This window comes from Aphis gossypii, chromosome 2, assembly GCF_020184175.1.
Source record: "Aphis gossypii isolate Hap1 chromosome 2, ASM2018417v2, whole genome shotgun sequence".
Classification (NCBI taxonomy): Eukaryota; Metazoa; Arthropoda; class Insecta; order Hemiptera; family Aphididae; genus Aphis; species Aphis gossypii.
The window spans coordinates 39,492,707-39,516,155 of NC_065531.1; the positions used below are offsets into that span (position 1 = coordinate 39,492,707).

General features: G+C 26.8%; 2 protein-coding genes across 4 annotated transcripts; both read left to right on the top strand.

The window, feature by feature from the left end:
* The first annotated feature begins 10 nt into the window (after positions 1 to 10).
* Positions 11 to 8,214, top strand: LOC114131321 (lysocardiolipin acyltransferase 1-like). 2 transcript variants are annotated; one of them, XM_027996512.2, is made up of 7 exons: positions 20 to 384; positions 5,636 to 5,813; positions 5,869 to 6,186; positions 6,544 to 6,694; positions 6,756 to 6,873; positions 7,513 to 7,711; positions 7,789 to 8,214. In XM_027996512.2, exons 2-7 carry the CDS (start codon positions 5,652 to 5,654, stop codon positions 7,930 to 7,932), a joined length of 1,092 nt encoding a protein of 363 aa, XP_027852313.2. In that variant the 5' UTR covers positions 20 to 384; positions 5,636 to 5,651; the 3' UTR covers positions 7,933 to 8,214. The 2 variants fall into 2 exon arrangements, with proteins under 2 accessions (XP_050056229.1, XP_027852313.2); XM_050200272.1 differs by lacking the exon at positions 5,636 to 5,813 and having other exon boundaries at positions 11 to 384.
* On the top strand, positions 428 to 5,468 carry LOC126548834 (regulator of microtubule dynamics protein 1-like). 2 transcript variants are annotated; one of them, XM_027996511.2, is made up of 8 exons: positions 428 to 726; positions 3,066 to 3,270; positions 3,335 to 3,493; positions 3,558 to 3,714; positions 3,792 to 3,906; positions 3,964 to 4,178; positions 4,243 to 4,476; positions 4,550 to 5,468. In XM_027996511.2, the coding sequence occupies exons 2-8, from the start codon at positions 3,080 to 3,082 to the stop codon at positions 4,613 to 4,615; spliced, it is 1,137 nt and encodes a 378-aa protein (XP_027852312.1). In that variant the 5' UTR covers positions 428 to 726; positions 3,066 to 3,079; the 3' UTR covers positions 4,616 to 5,468. The 2 variants fall into 2 exon arrangements, with proteins under 2 accessions (XP_027852312.1, XP_050056227.1); XM_050200270.1 differs by lacking the exon at positions 428 to 726 and adding an exon at positions 2,860 to 3,008.
* Positions 8,215 to 23,449: the final 15,235 nt, after the last annotated feature.

Sequence of the window (23,449 nt, forward strand, 5' to 3'; positions counted from 1 at the left end):
TAATATAATCTACCTTGTAATAGTACTATCTTAAATCGTGCTTGTAATTAAAAATATTATGTTATAAATATAAATAAATTTAAACCAGATTATGGTTCTCTTATCGACCTGAGTTACTAACTTTGTTCGTAGATTTGTCGTATATTACCGTCGCGAACTTCTGATACACGGCTCTGTGTTTTTTTTTGTTATGGTTTCTTTTTTTTTCTAATCTTAAATCTTTTACCTATATCAATATCTGTCTAATTATTTTCATGAATTGCGCCTATTGAATAACTTTTAAAATATCTTTAGAGCTTAGATAATATTTTCCCAGTGCGACAGTCCATTGCCAGTTGCCACAACATATATGACCTTTGTACACATTAATAAACGGACGTAAGGGTAAGTGAATTCAGTTGAATATTAACAATATATACCTTTAGCTATCTATATAATTTATTAACAGCACGAATTAGAACACCTGTTAAAACGTTCTTATTTTCTTATTACTCTTTTATTTTGTTTTTCTAAACCCGGTAATAGTTGTCTTAAACTAGATTGTTCAGATAATTTTTAATGGTTTTGGTCTGTTTTCCAAAAATACTGAGATTATTATTAACTATTCATTCTACTGCATACCCTGTAGGTACCTATCTTGCTTCTTATTGTGTTTTGTGACTTTGTGGTAGATTAACATCAACTGTTACTTTGTGGTTTGTGTTACGGCGGACATGTTTTGAACAGGTACTTAGCAATTTAATTTTAGTTATAGTTGTTGAGAATTGGCACTTGACTATGTTATAAGATTATTAATTTATAACAACTATATTATATTATCTTCTTAATTGTTATATAATACTGAGATGAATATTAATTGTTAAAATATATTTAAATTTAAAATTATGATATAACTTGTGCCCATAACTTATTTATATACACTTATTATGAATTACCTTGATTGATCAAAGTTAATATTATTTGAAATAATGAATGTTTACTGTTACAAAAATCACCAAGTGTGAAACTGTTTATGATCTTAGTCATTAGTTGATTTATGATCTTAAATTAAAAAGTGTAAAATATATTATTTCATTTTAAAAATGTCAATTATTTGAAGTATGTGGAAAAACTATAATCAATCAAATATTTGTGCTTAAATAGGTGTATTCGTGTGTTTGTTGCATTCTGTGTTCTCAAATAAAGCTCAATTTTTTTCTCTTTGTTTCTAGTTTTTATAAAATAAGGTATAGCAATATTTTTAATTTTCATTATAATATGTATAACTAGTAAAATTAATAGTAATTTAATCAGTTTTTCTTTAATAATTATTTTGTTAGTTTTATTTAATTTTAATAGGTTAGGAATTTTGATGAATAAAAATAAAATAGTTTAAATTACTTGTGTTGTATTATGTATACAAAATATATTTTATTACCTATCTAATAGTTTGTCTATAAATAATACATGTTTACTTTAACGTTTGATGTTGGTTATGTCTTGTGTTGTAAATTAGTTGGTGTCTAACTGGTAAATACTGGTACTATAATATATCAAGACATCAAGAGTATACTATTATAATGAGAATAACTATGAAATGTTCTATTAAATGTCATTTTGATTGTGATTGTACCATCGAATATTTTGAGTGTTACTGTTTTTAAAAATACACTAAACTTATCTATCTATGATGTAATAATAATAACAATTATTATTTTATTTTTTCTAAATCTTAAACATTTTTTATTTGAGTTGAAAATATATTGTGTTTGCATTAATAATCATCATAGATAAATGTACAATAATATATTACCTAGATGATTACAATTGTATAAAATAATACGTTATCGATGCATTACCTTAAAGTATATTATCATTGTGTAAGTAATTGGTTACTTAAATTGATTATTTAAATGTAATAGCTTAATATCTTAATGACAACAATAACACTTTTACTTAAATTTTAATTACCAATGAGTATAACCGTTTGACTAAGTAAACATTTAAACATCCACTCTTATAATTTGTAGAAATATATTAAAATTTAAAATAAATTACATTGGTAGATAGGTTATAATTTATTTTATACATTTGTAAATCCATAAATATGTAAGATGTTCCTAATGTTTGTTCAGTGTAATAAATATTTGTGCTTAGGAATTAGTTGAAAAATATGCACATTAACATGTTACCTAACATGTTAATATAATATTTAATAATTAATAATAGGGAAATTTAAATTTGTTATATCTCAATACAGCCGAGTCTCTATAACACAAATTTCAAGGGAGGTAAAAATTAATTTGACTTATGTACTTTTCGAGTTATAAATATTGCATTAAGTGTATAGGAATTCCCTAGGGACAAAAAAAAATTGAGTTATCAAGACTTGACTGTAATTTATGTATAAAGACCTTAAGGTTCTATTTAAATAAGAGATACAAATTGTTTGTTTTTATAACATTTATTAACTCTTAAATTAATGGGAAAGAATAAAAATACTTAAATTTAATAATATTTACTTGTATCTACCTACTTCAAATATTGAAAAATTTATTGTATCAATATAACTTTAGAATGATTGTTAAGTAGGTAAATCGTAACTAATCCTTTATTTGTTTTAATCTTGTCTATGCTTAGATCAAGAATAAACTAGATTAATAAGTAATACCTAACAGTTTGCAATTGTCACATTTATTACTTATTATGTTTACAGTTTATGCAGACTAACTAGTTTTTCTTAAAATTCACTATTTAAGTATTTAAATTTTTTCTATTGTATATACCTTAAAAATTATTATTTAAAACACGTCATAATATAAAAAAAATATTTTATTTTTGTATTTAGAAATAAAATTCAAAATAAATAACCCTAAAATTGAAAAATAAAACAGAATTGTTCAAAAATACTTAAACATAAATTATTAATATATTCATAAATCAATAATTCATAGTATTTATTAAAAGATAAACGTATCTATGTAAATTTTATAAATGTGCAGTTAAATCTTACACAACTGTATAATAAGGTGATAGAAACATTTGGTGTTTTTGTGTCTTGTGTGTCTGATTGTTGTATTGTGTAGGAAAACCAAATGTAATGTCAACAGATCCGCATTGGTTAAAGGGAGTAATAGCTGTTGCAGTTGGCATTGGAATAACGGTTGGTTCAGTTGGGGTGGTTTTTATATCTCGACTACTAGAAAAAAAAGAAAAACTTTTATTAAAACAAGAAGTTGATGAATTAAATACTGCAATACTTGATCTTCAAGCAGAATTTAAAGCATTAAAGTAAAATGTTTTTAATATTTTATGTTAAATTCTTATGTATTTTCCATGTTTATTTTAATTGTAGGAAAAAAATTATAAAACCAGGAAAAAGATTAACTTTATCTAGTAGCACCAGTGTAACAAGTGAAGCTAGTTTGTATACAGCATTAGGAACAGACGACGAATTTCACGACATGTCATCAGAAAATGAAGAATCCCATAATTCAAACCTTCTGAATGAAAAGTAAGTAATTGTATTTTCTGTTTTGTTGCTAGTAAAAAATCATTATTGTACTTTGTTTCTATAGTCCAGATGGTAGTTTGTCTTCAGAACATTTTAGCGACCATTATACTGGACCTTCGTTACTCAGTGATGATATTTTTGATCAAGTAGATGAATTATTTGAAGGTTCTGATGAAGATAAACTTAAAGCTTATGAAATATTAGTAAACCTTAATGAAGAAGTAAATTGATTTATTTTTATTCTTCTTCTTAGTATATATTTACACGTACTTATTTATGTTTTAATTCATTTATATAGCGAACAGATGATATTGAGGTACTTTGGAGGTTAGCAAAATCTTGTCAATTTGTATCAAAATATTATACAGCAGCAAAAAAAAATACAGAAAAGAGTAAATCGGTTATTGATGAAGGTGGGAAATATTCAAAATATTATAAATGTAAATTCTAAAAAAAATTAATATTTTTAGGTGTTAAATGGGCAAAGCATGCTTTGGAAATGTATCCAGGGAATTGCAATGCACACAAATGGTTTGCTATATGTAGTGGTGCTCGTGGTCAGTTAGGTACAACTAAAGAAAAAATTGAAGGAGGTTACATATTCCAAAATCACATAAATGAAGCAATCAAAATCAATTCTCGTGATCCAACTTTATATTATTTAAAAGGAAAACTTGAATATGAAGTAAAATTTATTGAATTTATTGAATTAGTATACAACTTAACAACAATTTATAATATTTATTTAGGTTGCTGTATTGTCATCTTTTGACCGACGTATAGCCAGTTGGTTATATGGAGAAGTACCTAAAGGTACAATACCAGAGGCTATTGAATTATTTTTAAAATTTCAACGTGAATCTCCAATTCAGTTAAAAGACTGTCACCTACATCTTGCCAAGTGCTACCTAGCGAAAAATGAGTATGAAAATGCTGTGAATTGGTTGGAAAAAACATTGCAGCTTCCTGTCAAGGATTCTGAGGTCAATAAAATAATTGTCTTACATTAATCTAAGTATGGTTGCAATAGTTTTAAAATATAATTAATTATTTTAGGACAGAGAAACGGATAATGAAGCCAATCAACTTCTCAAGAAATACATAAAATATAAAAAAGCTTAGGTTCCATTGTTATTTTCTGATATTTTTTTTCTTCCATAACCAAACTACGTGATTTTTAAATTTTCAACTTTATGTATGTTTATTTTTTTCTATTTTTTGGTGTAATGTAACAGTGGTATATTATAATTTAATTTTAGTTTATTTCTATATTATGTTATAAACAAAAAATTGCATTTCTCTGAAATTTTAAAATTTTAATCATAATTATGAAAATATTGGTTCTCAAGTTTATTACAGAGTATTATTATATTTTTTGAGACTTAATTGTATTTATTTAAACCTTTTATGTTCATAATTGTTATTTTTACAGATAGTTAACATCAATCAAATAATGTTTGATCAAAGTTATAGTTTTGATTTAATATCTACAAGTCTTATTATTTTTATTTTTTTTTTTGAATTTTACTTTAAGGAACTGCCATGTTACCTCTCAAAATATATTAAATATTTCTTTTTGTATTGTATCCTTTCATACACCACTTTTACAATATAACTTTATGAGTAAAAATTTATATTACAAATAAATTGACTTATTCATGTTGGTCTAATTAAAAAATAGTGTAATTAATTACTTATTAGTTGGAAAAATATAATTATAATTAAAATAAATAGTGATTATAGCATACTAATATTGTAATCAGTGAAACATTAAGTTGTGAAAAATGAATTTCTATTGTGTTAATTTTGTTATTGTACATTTATTATTAAACCATTGGGTGTAGTTCTTATAATATGATCTACTCAATAATAGTAAATGATACATTTAGAAATTTGTTTAAAAAAATGTTACTTGATAAAATAAATGTGACACATAATAAATTATAATCTAAAAATATAGTTAAATTTAACCAAACATTTGTATTAAGCATTTATGTTTTAATTTAGTTCTATGCTGTCCGTCGTAACCTTTATTAATTTATAACTGCTGGTTGTACTTTGCTTGGTATTTCTATGTGCATGCTTTTGTAAACGTATTTAATCAAATAATTTTTTTTTTCTAATTTGAAAATTTTATTACAGTTAAAAGCAATTGAAAATGGAATGGCGTGGGATTGCATACATCACATTATGGTATCTAAGTATTACAAGTGGATTTCTTGCTTTATGTTGTCCAACAGTACCATTGATGTTTGTTTGTCCACACGCTTTTCGTTATATTATTGGTATCATATTCTCTGTGTGGGAGATGTATCCAACCGTTAGTAATTTACAATACACATTTTTATTATTGAACTACAGTAATTAATTTTTAGATGTTGATGCGTTTATTGTTCGACACTCGTTTTGTAATAACTGGAGATCACATTAATCCATTTGATGGTGCATTATTAATAATGAATCACCGTAATCGGTTGGATTGGAATTTTTTGTGGGGTGGTATATACTACAGCTCCAAGCCACCTGCGCATAAACTAAAAATGGTACTTAAGTCAGCTATTCGACATGTACCTTTTGCTGGTTGGGTGATGCAATTATCGGGATTTTTATACATACATCGTCGTTGGGATCATGATCAGTCTTCAATGGAAAAACAATTAAAATACTTCCGAGATGTAAATGATACTCATCAGGTAAATGGTATTAAAATAATAGTTAGATGTTGAATACCAATTTGTAAGAAAATAGTTGGAAATTTCAATATTTTTGTTAAATTTAAATATAAGTTACTTATGTTATTTCATTGTATTATTATCTTACGTATTTAACATACAGCTTAATTAAGCTATAATAGCTATTAATTAAAGCAGAAATTGCCTAAAATTTCTTATGTTAAAAACAATCTATTAATATTTAAAAAAATGTATATGATAAAAAAAAAATACTTAATTATTGACTACGGCTTACAAGTTAAACTATAAAATATAGAAAAATATATTTTAGATTGGAAATTTGAAAAAATGCTATAATTAATTAATCATTAATTATAGATTCTATTGTTCCCTGAAGGAACAGATCTATCGCCAAACAATATTATACGTAGCAACAAATATGCTGAAAAAAATAATCTTCCTAGTTATAAATATGTGCTTCACCCAAAAACTACAGGATTTGTCTTCCTTGCTGACACCATGCGAAAAAGTAAAATTTATTATACCTATACTATTTAAAACAGGTTGATATTGATCAGTTTTATTTATAGATAATCAAATTAAAGCAGTGTATGATTTGACAATTGGTTATCCAGATTTAATACCACAAAGTGAAATGGATGCCTTACGAGGTGTATTTCCAAAAAGTGTGCATTTTCATATAAAACGGCAAGTTTTAATCATTTGTAATGTATGTTACAGTTATTGTAATAAATTAGACGTCGCTAGTACATATTTATATTCCCTTTTTTTATTTATTGCATTTTTACTTCTAAATTATATAGTAGTACAGCTATTAAATAAAAAAGAATTTTAATAAAACAAATTCCTCATTTTTTTTAATACTATGTGATTTGTTTAACATAAAACAATCATTATTTCAAAAACTATTAACATATTTTTACTTCTTTGAATCAGTGTACAATTTTTTCACAATAACACTTATAACTTTAAATACTTATTAAATTATAACTCATGAACTAGTGGTATAAACACATAAAAATCTTAGTTCTAATAATTTGTAATATACCTCCAGTTCAAGCCAAATTTTTTGACGTCATCATTATTATAAATATTAAACTACACTATTCAATAAATGTTGACTTCCTAATTTTTTTAAAACTCAGAACTTTCTATGTTTAAGTTACTTATAATTTATCTATGTATATATTTATTAATAATATAATGTAATATAATGAATGTTAAAACATTAAATTTACACATGTATAATTAGACATTAGGTACTCTGAATATTATAGATTTGTAATACCTCAAGTTTGATATATTTTATCATTTTAATTTATATAGATATGATGAGGCAGATTTACCATTAACCTCAGATGGCTTAAAATCATGGTTAAATAATATTTGGAAGCTGAAAGAAAAAAGATTAGCTGATTTCACTGCCACTTCATCGTTTTCATCCAATCCTCAACCTACACTCAATTATAATCAACCCATTGATAATGCTCTCTATTTAGCTCTAATATTTTGGACCCTAGTTCAGGTAAATAATTATCATTAATCACAATTAAAGCTTAAAATATGGTTTATTTATAATGACAGTTTTTTTTTTATATCTAGAGTATTGTTATTCATGGTATAATAACATCATCATTATTCCAATATTGGTGTTTGTTTTGCAGTATAGTATTTTTTGGATTCTCGTTTACTGAAGATGGTTTCCAAATGTTTGAGGTCAAATTGTTTAATTTCTTAAGAAATTGAGAAAAAAAAACATAAATAATATATTATGTGTTCATTGTTATATTATTAGGTATACGGTAGGCATACATATAATATTATGAATTATGTATTATTGCATAGTTACCTATATTGACGTCTGTAATAATAGTTATTATTCGTGAAGTTTATTTTACTACTTTAAATTTTGTATACGATAATTATTATAAAAACTTAATTATTTATAGGTTTATTTTGTTGAGAAATAAACATAACATTCAATTTTAAAATTTTAGATATTATATTGTAATACATAACAATTATTATAATGTTAAATTGTGTTGACACCTATTGTTATAGTTTACCGTAAAAATATTACCTAGTTTATTTCGGCTAGATATTTTCTTTAGGTATTTATCAATTTAAAACAGAAGATGAGATACCGGCCGATACGGAACAAGACGGGGAAACCGCGTCGGGTACGACGTTCTATCGGCTGCAAAGGTCGACTCGTTCGGTTTCGTGTTGCATGTATTTAATTTTTGGAGATTTATCAGTCGTTAACTTCAGAATTAAGATAGTATAGCACTAAAGCCCGGAATACACGAGGCTAGTTTTTCAAGAAAGGATAGCAAGCTAGCTATTCCCAGCGCCTACCCTGGCTTAAAAAATGCTAGCGCAAAAGAAATAGAACGCAATCCTATTAAACTAGCTTAGCTTTACAGTTGACAATGTTGACATGCTAGCTTACTAGAACATTCCCTAGCTCTGTTTACACGAAGCTATAATTACTAACTTTTTAGCTTACTATTATTACCGTGCTGTCTTAGCTTGAAAAACTAGCCTCGTGTATTCCGGGCTTAATAAGGTGTCTATTTATCACTTTTCAAATCACAAATTGATAACCATGTTTTAAGTTAAAAATAATTTGAGAATTATGCGGCGAAATTGGTGGGCGGCAAAATGAGATTAATTTGGCGAAGAAATGGTCTCGCGGCGAAATGTGTTTCGACCCTTATTTTGAGTATTATAGTTTATTATATTTTGAACGTAAAACTTATTGCGACCTTACCAGATTAGACTTAATGGCAACATTTAATTTTTAATCCATAAATGTTATATTTAGTTAGCATTAGCATTGATTATAGGAATTTACAGATAGGCATTAGTATACCTAAGAATTTTCAATGACTAAAAATTGTATTTATAATATCTGCCAATAACTAAGCGTTGTATGAATTAACATATTATTTTTTCTGACTACAAATAATTATTCTGATATTTCCTGCACCGGTTTGTGACACTATGACAGTCAAACACTCAGGAGCGTATACAGAGTGGTTCAATCCCCCAAAATTAATAGTTGTGTAGTTTATTTATATCAATCATCATTTATTGATAAATATTGATTATTGTAAAAAAATGTATACCCCCCCCCCTAATATATATATTTTGTGTGTACGTGCTCTTAGCATCGCACTATCACCATTCGTCAGTCGCAATAAGTGTCCACAATGATAAATATTTCATTCTGTACGCAACCAGACTATTGGAGACTGGAGACTAATAAATAATAATATTTTATTTTAATAAGAAAAATTAACTCACGTCATAATTCAGTAAACATTGTTATGTGCGGAAGTATTTTACTGGACATAAGACAAATTTGAACATTATTTTATAATCATCGGTATTAGTAAATAATAAATATAACATTAAAACAATACAGTCATTTAGGTAATTTGGTTTAAACTAAGGTTTATTGATTATGTCCTAGAGTGTTATCCCTACAATCAATAGCCAATATAAAAATAATTAATTTTTAGATTTATAAAGCTTATGAATATTTACTATTTACTTCTAATAACGAAAGATACTATTGATTTTACAAAATAAAAATATTTACAGTTTTTGCCTTTTTGGTAACGTATTTAAACTTTGTTATTTCTTTTCAGTATTATAATTAACTTATAAAATTTTTTTTAATTATGTTGCTATAAACTGATACTTGCCCTGAAGTTAATAAATAAGGACTATTATTTAGAAAATTCTTTATAGTTTAAGCGATGTAAACGAAAAAAAAACGGTTTTTTTTTGCAATTGAATTTATAATAATATGTTTTCCCAGAAAACCATCAAGTTCATTTATATAAGATGTAGAAGAAGTAGTAAAAAACTTCGTACATTCAAGATTAGTTGGTATTGATGAACTGATGTATTTTTAAAATTTTCATTGAAGATAATAAATACGTATCGCTTATTTAAAAAATTAGAGCATTAAATTAAAAAAAAAAAACGATTAGCTGGCGTTTTGTTATTGGTATTGATATAGGCAGTCATTATCCGTAGCTCTGCATTACATTTTCAATCCTGAACATCTTCCCCACTTACTTACAATAAGTTAGTAATTTATAAATTATAATTACCTATTCTACAATTCACTAGAAATATTTGGCAAAACAACGTTTGCAGAATCAAAGTAGGTGATTATTACCTTACGGGATAGCTATATACCTATGTTGTTTAAAAGAGTGTATACAATTAAAAAAATTAAAATAAAACAGTACAATCTAACCCGTACAATAATTTTTTATTTTATTAATATTTATTTTTATTTAAGTATTTACTAGGTTTGTCACGAATATCTTCTATCGCTTTTCTTTTTTCATAACTTCTTATTTCTTGTCTTTTTATTACTTGATTTGAAAATGGAAGGCATGGAGTAATGTGAGTATCACTTGCCGAATTTGTCAAAGAATATTATGTTCCGTTTTTGTAATTGTTAAATAAAACCAATAAATTGCCTCTTTGCAGGGCAGTAAATAATTTACTTTTTGACATATTTTGTTTAATGTAAACACTATAATAGGCATTAACAGAAGAACACTACGAATGTTTATGTTCGTCAAGGTATAGGTACCTATAGGCTGTAAATACTGACAATAACATTACGGGGAACAGGGGCGTACTCACGGGGGGAGGGGGGTCATGGGGTTTGACCCCCCATTGGTCGTATTTTTTTAGATTCTGAACAAAGTGATGAATGTATTGATTTTAACTTCGGGGGTGGTTTACGATGGTAAAGTGAATATCCTTGGTGCATTATAGAGGTCAAAAGTAAACATTTTCCAACAGTTTTCAAAAAAATCAACAAAAACAAAAGAAAAAATGACGGAAAAACGGGAATTTTCACGCAAAACTAGTTTTCAACCAAATCAATTTTTCATATGGTTGTAACTCAAAAACTAATCACTGTAATTTAATGCTATTCATAGACATTTATAATTGTTATAACTAATATTTAATTATACTAATTATTATGATTACGGTGGGCGTGGGGGGCAGAGCCCCCCACTTTTGTATTTTAGTACATTTTCAGGCCCCACCCCCATTGAAAAGTCCTGAGAACGCCACTGACGAGAAATAACGTTTTCAGAAAACAAAGATAAAATTATTTTTAAATTAAACCATGTATTAAACTTATATCTGCAATTTTAGTAATTTCAACAAATGTCATCGTTACGGAAGTCAACGTATTTAATATTTTAATGTGAGAAAGCCACATTGACGGAGTTTCCTTGTAGGTACTCATTGGCCGTTACAGGTAAGGTTGGTGGAGTTTACATTAGACCTTTTTAGTACTTTTTTTATCTAACCGGTATGGCGGTATTCTGGTGGAGTTTATAATCGCCCACACAATACACATCGCACGTGCAATAAGCTTCAATATAGGTACTATAATATTATTAGGTACATCTGCAATTGCAATAGTTTTATTTTAATTTTTAGCACGTACCTAATATACAAGCTCGACAATGCAGTGTTTTCACAAAAGAATACCAAGAATTTGAAAATTCACGTTTATCGAACAAAATTAGTCAGGGCCAATTTTTGCCCACCATTTAATATAGAGTATAATAATATATAGTTTTTTTCACGTACGTTAACATTACAAGTTTTCAATGTGCCCCCCCCCCAGAAGCCTTAGTTACTCATTTTACACATTTTGTAACATGTCTGCAAGTGCCATTGTTAGGGCAGCTGTTATGATTATTTATTTTAGTTCTTCAATGTTAGTTGGCAGGGGTGTGGTACACAATAATTACATCCTTCGCATATCCCTAAATAGAAAAAAAACCATTGGGGTCATATCGGAGCTTCTTTGAGATCAATGATTCAAACTTTCAAAGTTAGATATGAGATTTTTTTGTGAACACGATGTATTAAGATTACAACAATATTTGGTTTAAAACAGCTATGATGTTCCATATACTATAATATAAGCAAACTATACGTACGGAGGTCTGGATAGAACCAGCTAGTGAGTTACCTACCGAGTTGAACGCGGTGGAACAGACTCTATTTTTGTAAATAAGGCGAATTATACTAGATTATTGTAAATTGTAAGATTGTAACCTTTTATCATTTTAACGAGTTTAAGGCTAATATAAAAGTTCTAAAACTTTGTAACATCGGTACTTGTCCCAGACCTTAAAACGGTGTGTAGTAAGACACACTAATTACATCGTACAAAAAGTGAGTGAGTATAATACGAAATTTAAATGTGTACCTACTTGAAATTATATTTTGTATTATTATAGTTAATTATTTTATGTTAGATTTTACTGATTTGGGCTGTGGCCTATGTTTGTATATTTATGTACCTACTGATTATTTATAATATAGGTAAATGTCACAGCTTTGTTGGGAAAATAAAGTATAAGACATATATAGAAATATTATATTAGTATTTCTTTTAATGATTTTCGAATTTTTAAAGTCCGTTTAGGAGTAGACGTTAATTTTTTTGAAAGTAATAAGTAAGCTGCACTTCTGTTCCGAGATTTATCATGGCTTATTTAGTTAAGAGATTACAGCGTATGTCAATAATTCTGAAGAAGTAAAATGTTTAACAAGATTTGAAAGTTATTGTCTTTTATTCCTTTTGTACACAACTCAGTCTTACCATTTATTTAAAATGGAAGAGTTTATAAAATGAATTATTTTTTAAGCCATTCTAAATATTTTTGGTAAAAAAATGTAATTGTGTTGTTACATTAGGACCATTTTTGGTGTAAATTAATAGTAAAAGTGTATACTAAATGTATACTAGGTTTTCAAATTTTGAACCCCGCGCGTTCATATCCATTATGTTTTTCATAGATTTTTTAAAACAGAAAATATTTTATACCACACCTCCGCATAAAATCAAACAAATCATCGTTGGTTAAATTTATTGATTTTTCACCACTTCTACAGCCAGCTGAAAACCCGATTATAATGAAGACATAAATAATATAATATGTTATTGTAATTTTTGTTATTTTATGGTTTTTAGAATTATTTATAAATTAAATATAATCATTTAAAACGCAATTTAACTTAATTTATAAATGTATTTTAATAACTTATAGTACTTAATATCATGTACACATTTCATATCTTACATAAAAATTAAAAAAGAATAATTTAAGTGTGCCCACAATTATAAATTAAAACAAAATGAAATAAAAACGCATGGTAATAGATAATATGGGTCATATCTTGAGTTAGTTATAGGGACTCAATATTTATGGCTTTAATTTTATTAAATCATTTAACTCAAGGGTATTTATTGGTAGGTAGGTAGTATAAAAAAAAATAATTAGGTAATTTAGATAACATTTTATCAAACTTTTTTAATTAGGTTTTATTTTGTTAGCTAATTTAACTTAATAAACCATTGTGCAACGTCAACCTTTTTCTTCTTTATCCTATGTACCTATAATGAAATATAAGTGCTTTCACATACCTACATTTCACCAGAAACAATGCAACACCCATTCAAAATTATTAAAAATAATAAAAATACGTTGTCATTAACAACTAATAATTGATGATAAAATAGATTTAAAATAAAGTAGTATTGAAATTCGTATTCTTCCCCCACTAATCAAAATTGCACGGAGGAGCCAAAACATGTATTTTCAAAAATGTTCTAGTAAAAATTAACATTTAACATTTTTTTCGATAAATATAATATACATAACTCTCGTGAATATGCTTTATTGTATTATAATAAAATAATATTACTCCTTCCCTATAAAAATACGTTAACGAAACAAAAACGGTTTCGCCAAAACTGTAGGATAGTGAATTATATATAAGATTTCTTATTGTAGTAAAAAAAAAATTAAAAATCGTTAGTCATATTTTTTTTTATAAGCGTTCAAAGATCAAATTTTTACAAAATATGTCAAAATTGTGAAAGTTTGCAAGTAAGTTTGTACTTAATTGAAAATTCAGAAAAATGTTACTATATATAATACAATTATATAGTATTATAATACTATTATGTCATTTAGATATTTTATGCTTAGCTATTTTGCTGTCGCTATTTTGAGTTTTGACATTCGATTTTTTGGATTTGTGGTTATGACGGTGACATAGTTTGAGGTGATAACAATGTATTATATTTAACTGACTGAATAATATATATTTGGTAAAAGTATATAAGTTATATAGTGTACCTACTACTAGATTTTGTTCTAACCATTATCATTTATGATATACCTAACTAACTAGTTAGTTATACATACACGTTTACGTATATTTCTAAGTTATAGATTCTATTGGAAGCTTCTTAAGGAGAACTTATCTTCTATTACACAATAACAATATACAACATATTATTTAGTCCACATTCAGCGCAATCTTTAGCTTAACATTTACGGAAATTCGATAGTATTTATATTTGTGTTGTGTTTGGGTCCTATTCCTATACAATCGCTGTAGTATAAATAAGCGATTGTGTGCAATGAAGTATCAAACAAGTGATGAAATAGAATTGTTGTATTATTACTATATAGCTACAATAAATAGTAGACTTCTGCAAAATATTTTATATTGGTTATCGAATTATCTAACGAACTGTTAGAAATTGTTGGATTTTTTATATTTCTGCTGTTAGGGACCGATTCGCACAAGCCCGGAAACCTGGATGTATAATCTAATATCTAATCACTATGGGTCTCCCGAGATATTAAGATATCGAGATACTTTAAATATTATTTTTCCACGTATAAAAAATTCCAGTTGGCACAAGTCATATTTAATGGTACGAGTAATTTCAAACCAGTCGTTAAGTATTTGACGTTTATTCACAAAAATATTCATGAATTTAATTCACATGTATTTAAAACATAATATTTATTAATCGTATAATTACTATAATTAAATAAAATTTAAATTATAATTTTATAATTGAAAAAAATGTTTATGAATATTTGCCGTTAAAAACTAAAAACAAAAAATATCTGTACCTACCTAACTTTAAAAAAAAAAAAAAAATGTAAAAAAGTTAATTTTTTCAAATCATAATATTCATAAGTCATAAATTGTACTAGTATTTTGGTTTGTACAAATATTTGCCAAGACGTTTAGTTAGGTGTAAAACTGTAAACAAAAAACTTAAAGTTATTATTATAGTACATACTACATGGTTACTAGAAACTTATAGACTTCATCTATTTTTAATTTAAATGTTTTATAATTTTAAACAAATTCATATAAAAATGTGTACAATAAAAATTAATAAAAATTTCTATCGTTAATGGCTTTTATAGTGAAATGATTTTTAGATAGAATAGGTAGAACAATTAATAAAAACTTATAATTTGTCATTTAACTCATTAAAATCAAATAAAATATCCTTTAATAATGATCATTTGTTTATAATAAATAATATAATATAAGTGTATAAATTTGTGTATAATATAACATAACTTGAAATTTTTTTTTTTTTAATATCTTTAAATGTATTACTAGGTATATTATTATATTTTTTATGTTTTGTTATATGAAAAAATATTATGCTAAAGCCTTCATTTACTTAAAAAAAAAATCATTGAGCTCATCTACAGAATATTTGCAGTATACAAGGATTTTATTTTCATAACTTTTTTACAGTCCTATTATATAATATAAAGAATAATAGTTAAATAATGACAAATATAAATGTAAAAAACACTTATGTTATGTTGAATCCATTCAAAAACAATGACCTATTATATTATTCCACGAATGATATTTAGTGTTTAAGCTAAATAATAATAAATTTATAAGTAATATAATATTTATTTTAAAGCGTTTGTTTTTTCTAAATAAACAATTTTAGCTTATTACTATATACCACATTATAGTAATAATATAGGTAGATGAGTATTAAATTTTATGTCAACTACAATATCACTACAATTTAATTATGGTTTAAATACGTAATATATATTATACAATATACATATCATTATATCAAAGTACCTAATTATGATTATGACCATGATTAATTAGTGTTTAATGTATTATATTTTTAATTGTTCAAGATTTATCGAACAGTTTATAATAATGTTAAATACCATTTATAAAAAGTTTTAATTATGGATGGTATAGTTAAGCTAGGTAGACAAGTGTATCTACTATCTATACGCCAAAATGTAAAAAATATGAATTATTTTTAAATTAATTTTTTATTATTTTAAATTAAAACATAATGTTTTATATTTTACAATATTTGAATTGAACTAATAATAACTATTATATGAAACTTTATATATATAACAATATTCTAAACTAAAATAAATATCAATGTGTTTTTTTATTAACTTATTGATATCAATTATATCAATATTTTCGGAACTCAATTAGGTTATGAAAAAAAGTATTACGGGACGTAAATAGGCAATGACCCTTTTTGAATCTTTTTTTGCGGGATGCAACTAACCTACTGATAATATTTTCGGACGCAAGTAGTATGCTCCTTCTATAGTGTTTAGCAATCAGTTGTATAAGGTGTGGCAATTAAATAACGAGAATTTGTTTCTAGCTCCTTAAGTTGTAAAACTAATATCTTGAAAATTAGGCGATCTAAAGTTCATACGTTTATACACTATTCTGCCAATTTTAATAGTGATCGGTGGTAGATTTTGTTATCTTCGATTTTTTTAAAGTTTGTATACTAGTATAATGAAGTGTTATGATGTGATATCGTTTCAGTTTCTGTTGAAATCGGTCAAAACTGTAGTTAATTTTCCGAAAATCGCAGTGCGTGTTCGTTAATAACTATTTATCACAATCATGTGTGTACGAATGGGCTACACGTTTTGCATCAAGGCGAGAATCGATGCAAGAAGATGCAAGGTCAGGTGCACCTAAAATCGTTCACATTAGGCAAAACGTCGAACGTTTGAGAGTGTTGGTGTGTACAGATCGACGTTTCACAATCCGAATATTGTCAAATAAACTCAGTATAAAAAGAAACCATTCGCCAAATGTTACACGACGATTTATCAATGCGCAAGCTCTGTGCAATGGTTGGGTGCTTTACCATTACATAAATGCGCCTGTTCAGTGTTCACACATAACTAAAAATTCAACAGTGTTTGACCTGTAGGATAATTACAAAGCTCTCCCACAGACTCACCCCTCGTACAACTATAATCGACTTCATCTGACTCCACTGAACTTTTGGCTATTTCAAAAGTTGAAGGTAACAATGAAAGGACACCGTTATAAGAATTTAGAGGATATTCAATGTACTGTTACGTTGGTGTTGAAAACTCTAAGTTCTACCTTCTCGAGACTTCCAGGGATCCTTTTAGAAGTTAGAGAACACTGGACAAGTGCAGTAGACTCGTGGAAGTATATTGTAAGGGTATGGCTGCCTAAATAATTGTGAATAAAAAATAAATGTTTTAAAACTAAACATTCTCGTCATTTAATTGCACATTTCGTACATAGGTATCAAGTGGATCATTATTATAGACATGTTAATTTTGAATTCAATGAATTATTATTGTATATCATCTGTAAAATATATTATAATATTATATTTATATATAAAAATAATCGATTTTTTTTTTTTAATAGAAATTAAACTTTTTATATGTAAAATAGAAATAAATAATTCTCTATTTTATGCTAGGTGTATAAGTATTTATATTGGTTTATATTTAGAAACATTAAAAATAATTAAAAATGGTGAAACTATTAATACAGTTAACTCTGTACATAATATATTTAGGTATGTTTGCATTTATATTTTATTTGTATTTTATATATTTATATTACAAGTTGCAATGTTTCAAATTAAAACCGTAAGTAGATAACTTTGAACAGTATCACACAGTATATTTATCAATATTTTATACGAAATGTATATATTATATGTTATTAAAATGTAATATGAATATATGTCACATGGAAGTACCATTTTTTGACTTTGTCCAAATGGTCCTAAATCGATTATCAAATTTGACGTGATGATAACTAAACCGAGTTTTTTTCCGATACTTATTATACAAATGTTTAATTTTAAATGCCAGTTTTCGATTACACGCTCTCGCTCTATACAGTTATAATACACGACAGAGGTGTATTTATTATTTATTTAAGTTTTAAACAGGCCAGGCCCAATTATATACATAATAATAATAACAACAATCGATCTTAACTGCAGTAAAATATAAAAAGAGAAGAAATGAAAGAAAAAAAGCATTTGTATTGAGATATATATTTTTTTTTGTAGAGGCTGGGTATTTTTTCCGAGGTAAATTTCCCAATTCAACCTATTAAAAACAAGAAAAAAAATGATTTGTGTTTATATGTTATCTTTGTACGATTATTCGGTTTTTAAGCGGTTTATGAGCATTTTTAATTTATGTTATATCATAGGTATAAGCATAACTTGCTGGAAAATTGAATTATTGTAAAAACCAACATACAAATATAGATAATGTTGTTACCATCAAGTTTCATAATAGATCTTATTCACTCTAGTTTTTAAACTAACGTTGTTTTAAACTAAACATGATCTGCTGAGCTTAAGTTTTCCTATATTACGCATTTGTAAGACGGAGACAAATCATGCGGGTGTTGTGTCCTCTTAATAACTGAAAATTATTTTAGGATTATTTTATTATTATAATGACAATCGTCATCGGTCAAAAGATTTTTCATATTTCATTTTGATAGATAAATAGGTAATTGGACATAAAAATGTTATTTCTGATTTCTATAAATTTTAATTTTATAACAACTATAGCGTATACTATACAATATTTATGATTTATTTATATTTTTGATATTTTAATTTAATAACAGTCTTAAAAAATATAATATATGTGATTTTTAAGTAAAACATTTTTGACGTTTTTCATTGGGTCGTTTTTTTTTGTTTCATTAAACTGTGCTCCACAAATAAAAAAATAAATTTTTAATAATGGTAAAGTGGTTCTAAACAGTGGCGCTAAACCTATAATCCAAGAGAGGTGACCACCCCTTTTTTCGGTGGGTGATGGGAATCCGCGTGTATTCAAAAAACTATTTACATAATATATAAGTAGTAAATTTATAATTATGTTTACCAGATCGCGAGGAATAGGGATCCTAAAGGATAAATAACTAGCCGATAAATAACAATACGTAGTGTACTATTTGTTTAGTAAGTTATGTAGCCATGTATGGTGTAAAAGGTGGTAGGTTACGAAAAATAATTTTTGTCTCGCTCAATTTAATTTTAGTTCGGCGCTACTAGTTCTAAAGCTAACCCGTGATAATAATATCCATTTTAACCTCATGAAATTATTATCATTGAAATTGTGTCCATAATATCGACATTTTTTCAATTTTTACTTATGAAAAATAAAAATTCGATTCAATCGATTTTCGATTGTACCTTATTTCTTACCTATTGTAGATTAATTATTGTGCTACATCTAAATTAACGTTTGATTATAAATTCGATTTTTTAATTTTCTATAAATTTGATTTAATTCTGAAACCTGACGTTAAGTACAGATTTATAATTTATAATATATATTGATAAATATACATAATAAAATACATTAACTAAATAAAAAAGCTTCCCCACTTGCCTTATTACATAACATTCATTATCAGTTAATAAAACTATTTTTTTTTTAAATATTCATAGTAGGTATTTTAAATACCTACAGATAAAAAAAATGTGAAAGTATGTATTTATAGTACTTATCTAGTACCTATAAGATATTTTTATTAAAATGTCAACATTCCTAATGAATAGCCTAGTAAGAAGTTTGCCTTTAAAAATTATACGGTGGAAAATGCCCTGTTACCTCATCACCCATACATCATAATTAACTATTGTAAACAATATATAATTTAATTTAATTAATATAGTACAGCAAATTCGAAAAAAATAAATATGTGTTATTCTAATATTTTTATCTGTACTTACTGTATTATTGTACCTAATTATTTTATATTATTTATAATATTTATTTTTCGCAGGTATATTATTATATGTTTATATGTCTGCAGTATAGTTAGTTAGTAAGTATATAACAATATAAAAAATGTATGGTATGCAAGTATTACTTACTTTAGATAGTACTATTATTGTAGTCTACTATAGATGTGTTTATAGTACAGATTATTAATTATTATATTATTATACACTACGGTCCATGACCAAAACCTCAGACAGGTTGCAGACGTTGCAGTTGTAACGTGTAATATTGCGAAATGTTTGTATACGTACCATAATATACAATATTATAATAATACGTGGAAAGTGTTTTCTTCGAAACTTCACAGTTCACAAGAATGTTATCATTTACGTCGGAAATCCGTTTAATTATCATCACGTATGGTCCATTACGATAATAGTCATGATTTATCACAATATGACTGTTGCATTTCATTGTTTTGATAACAATGCTACGTATTAAATAAATTATAATAAACTCAACTGTGCTTTGTGTTTACAAAGCTGTAAAGAGACAGAAGTCATATGACTTGAAGGGATATTGACATATTATATACTGTACGATTTGTTCACAGGAAATGTACAGATGGGTTTAGTGTTTGGACAGCAAGCACCCTGAAAAATTGCACACGATTCTCGAGTAAGGCACATTTGGGGCTGCAACTGCAGTTGTATAAACATTACAATTTTGGGCGCTTGTTAAACAGTTAATTTAAAATTTGTAATTACCAAATGTCGGAAATATGTCAAATATCATAATGTCAGTTGGATAATTTCCTCCCTCTTAGCTGAATATCAGTATCTCGGCCCAAAACTGATTTGACTCGATGGTCTTGAGCAGTGAGTACCACGATACGTACCTAGAGCGTTTCACCCGTATAGAGAATTCGTTTCGAATACATATAACGCGGGTTATCATAGTAAAATGACTAATATCATACCTTTGAATATCTATTATAGGTATATAATTAATAGTCGTAATATATCAAAAATGTCTTATAAATGTAACATTATTTTTTCGTTCTACATTTTGTTGATATTATGAGGACCTCTTAGATGATTTCGCCTATTTGCATCTACTCGTAAGTCGTAATGCGGGACACATAATTTTCCTCTCCGTTATAATTCCTATCAAGTACTTATTATAGGTAGTAGGTTGTAGGTACTGTAGGTACATATATTTATCTTTTTTAACTACAATTTGGAAAATAAATCCAATAATTATTATTTGTAGAGAAACTCCTTCGTATTGCAATCAAAATAAATTATACATATAAAGTATATAGTTATACAATATATATATATAACTAAATTTTCTTAATATTATATGATATACGAAGGACTTCAGTGTTCAGTCCCCAAATTTTTTTTCTTTAACTATTACTTATTTGTGACTATAAATACATCATATATCTTTTCATATGTTGTTTAAAAGTATAATTCGTTCTACTGGGAATAGAGAGGGGGACGACTTATGTAGATGTGTCAATGAGTTCAAAGTTTATCCACATGCGCAATTCAGTTTTACTATAAAAATAACAAAACGCACGTGCAGTAGCGTTTGACTGTCATCGCGCGCGCACGTCTGTCTACTTTATAAATAAATTAACAAAGTATTGTAACTGTCGTTAATTAAGCCCTTAGTACCGATGAGTTACATAATATCATTCGGTATAATAATAATTAGTACGTATAATTTTTTTTTTTAAATTCAGTTTCCACCGCAATGTCCGCCCGAAGTCTATATTATTATTCATACAACATTCCAACATCAATAATGAATTATGTTATAATGTTGATTGTTCATTATATTTTATAAAAATAATACAATAATGTTATTGAAATCGTTAAACATTATAATTCATTAGTCAGTAAATCGTTTTCCTCCTTGTGGCTAACACGATTTATCACTTTCTATCAAATTATTATATTATATTTTATGTACGTTATCTGAGTTGTTTTTTTAATCTGAAAAACGCCAGTTGCACAGTGCACACCATCCACTGATATACATAATAACTGACACCACACACGGACCGCTTGTTTAATGTGGCTACTATATTATACACGTATAAATATATTTAGCATTTACTGAGTATCAGAGTGTCCAGTATACAGTACAACAACTATGTAATTTGCATAAAATATTATATTTTATATGAGCTCGTATTAGTCGTATTGGTTTATTATATAGCCTTTTATAGTCATATTTAAACATAGAGTATATCACCGCATTTTACTTTGTCGATAATATTTTTATTCAAATTAATAAGGTATATAGATTGCTATAGCCTGCTGCAACGTAGGGCACACATCTAATTTATGCGATTATAACAAAAGTAGATGAATTAATCATAATACCCGTTATACCTATAGAATAGGTACGAGCAAACAATAAAATTTGCATTTTAAAGATTTGGCAGGATGTGTCTAGAGGAATTGTTGACTTACACAATCAACTATTCCTATGGTATATAATTAGTATTGTACATTAATATTGTATAGCTACTGAGCATATATTTATACGGTCTATGTACGGGGACGAACACGTGGTGAGATACCTAGCCGTACACTGCTTGTTTAACCTCGAGTTCGTCCCCGCACATGCGATAATAATATTATATTTTTTTCACGTGTGATATTGGAAAAAATTTAGATATCTATTATACTATAGAGAGGCGTGCTTGTTCATGAGATATACGGCTATAAAAGGTTAAGTACCTATCTAACGTTTTTTTATTAGCTTACTTAAAACAAAAAAAAAAAAAAATTAAGCATGTTAGTTTTTGAATTTCTCGACAACTATAATAGCAAACAGATCTGGTTTAGGTCTTGACCAATACAGATTTTAAACTTCGGTGTACGGTGTAATACGTCTAGTGGACGTACGCGATGTGATGGTCACTCTGTATATTATTCATCGTACCACTTTGAAGTTCTCCGTTACCACTATAGATACGTACTGTAGTCGTCGACGTTTAATGCAAACTCAACCGGCATATTACTATACAAATTACTACTGCAAGCGTACACTTGTCGCTTGTTAAACATTTTATTCAAAAAAAAAAAAAAATTAAAAATTGATAATAATTTTTAATATCCTATTATATAATAGTCGCGCGCGCGGTCATCGTCGTCGGCGTGTGTTAAGATGAACACCACTGCAAATCCTAAACAAAAATAATTTTTTTTTTTTGTTATTATTATCTAATATTTATGCCGCCACTATCGCCGCTGTCGTCGTCGTTTGCACGCTTCGCGGTGGTGGTATATGATCAC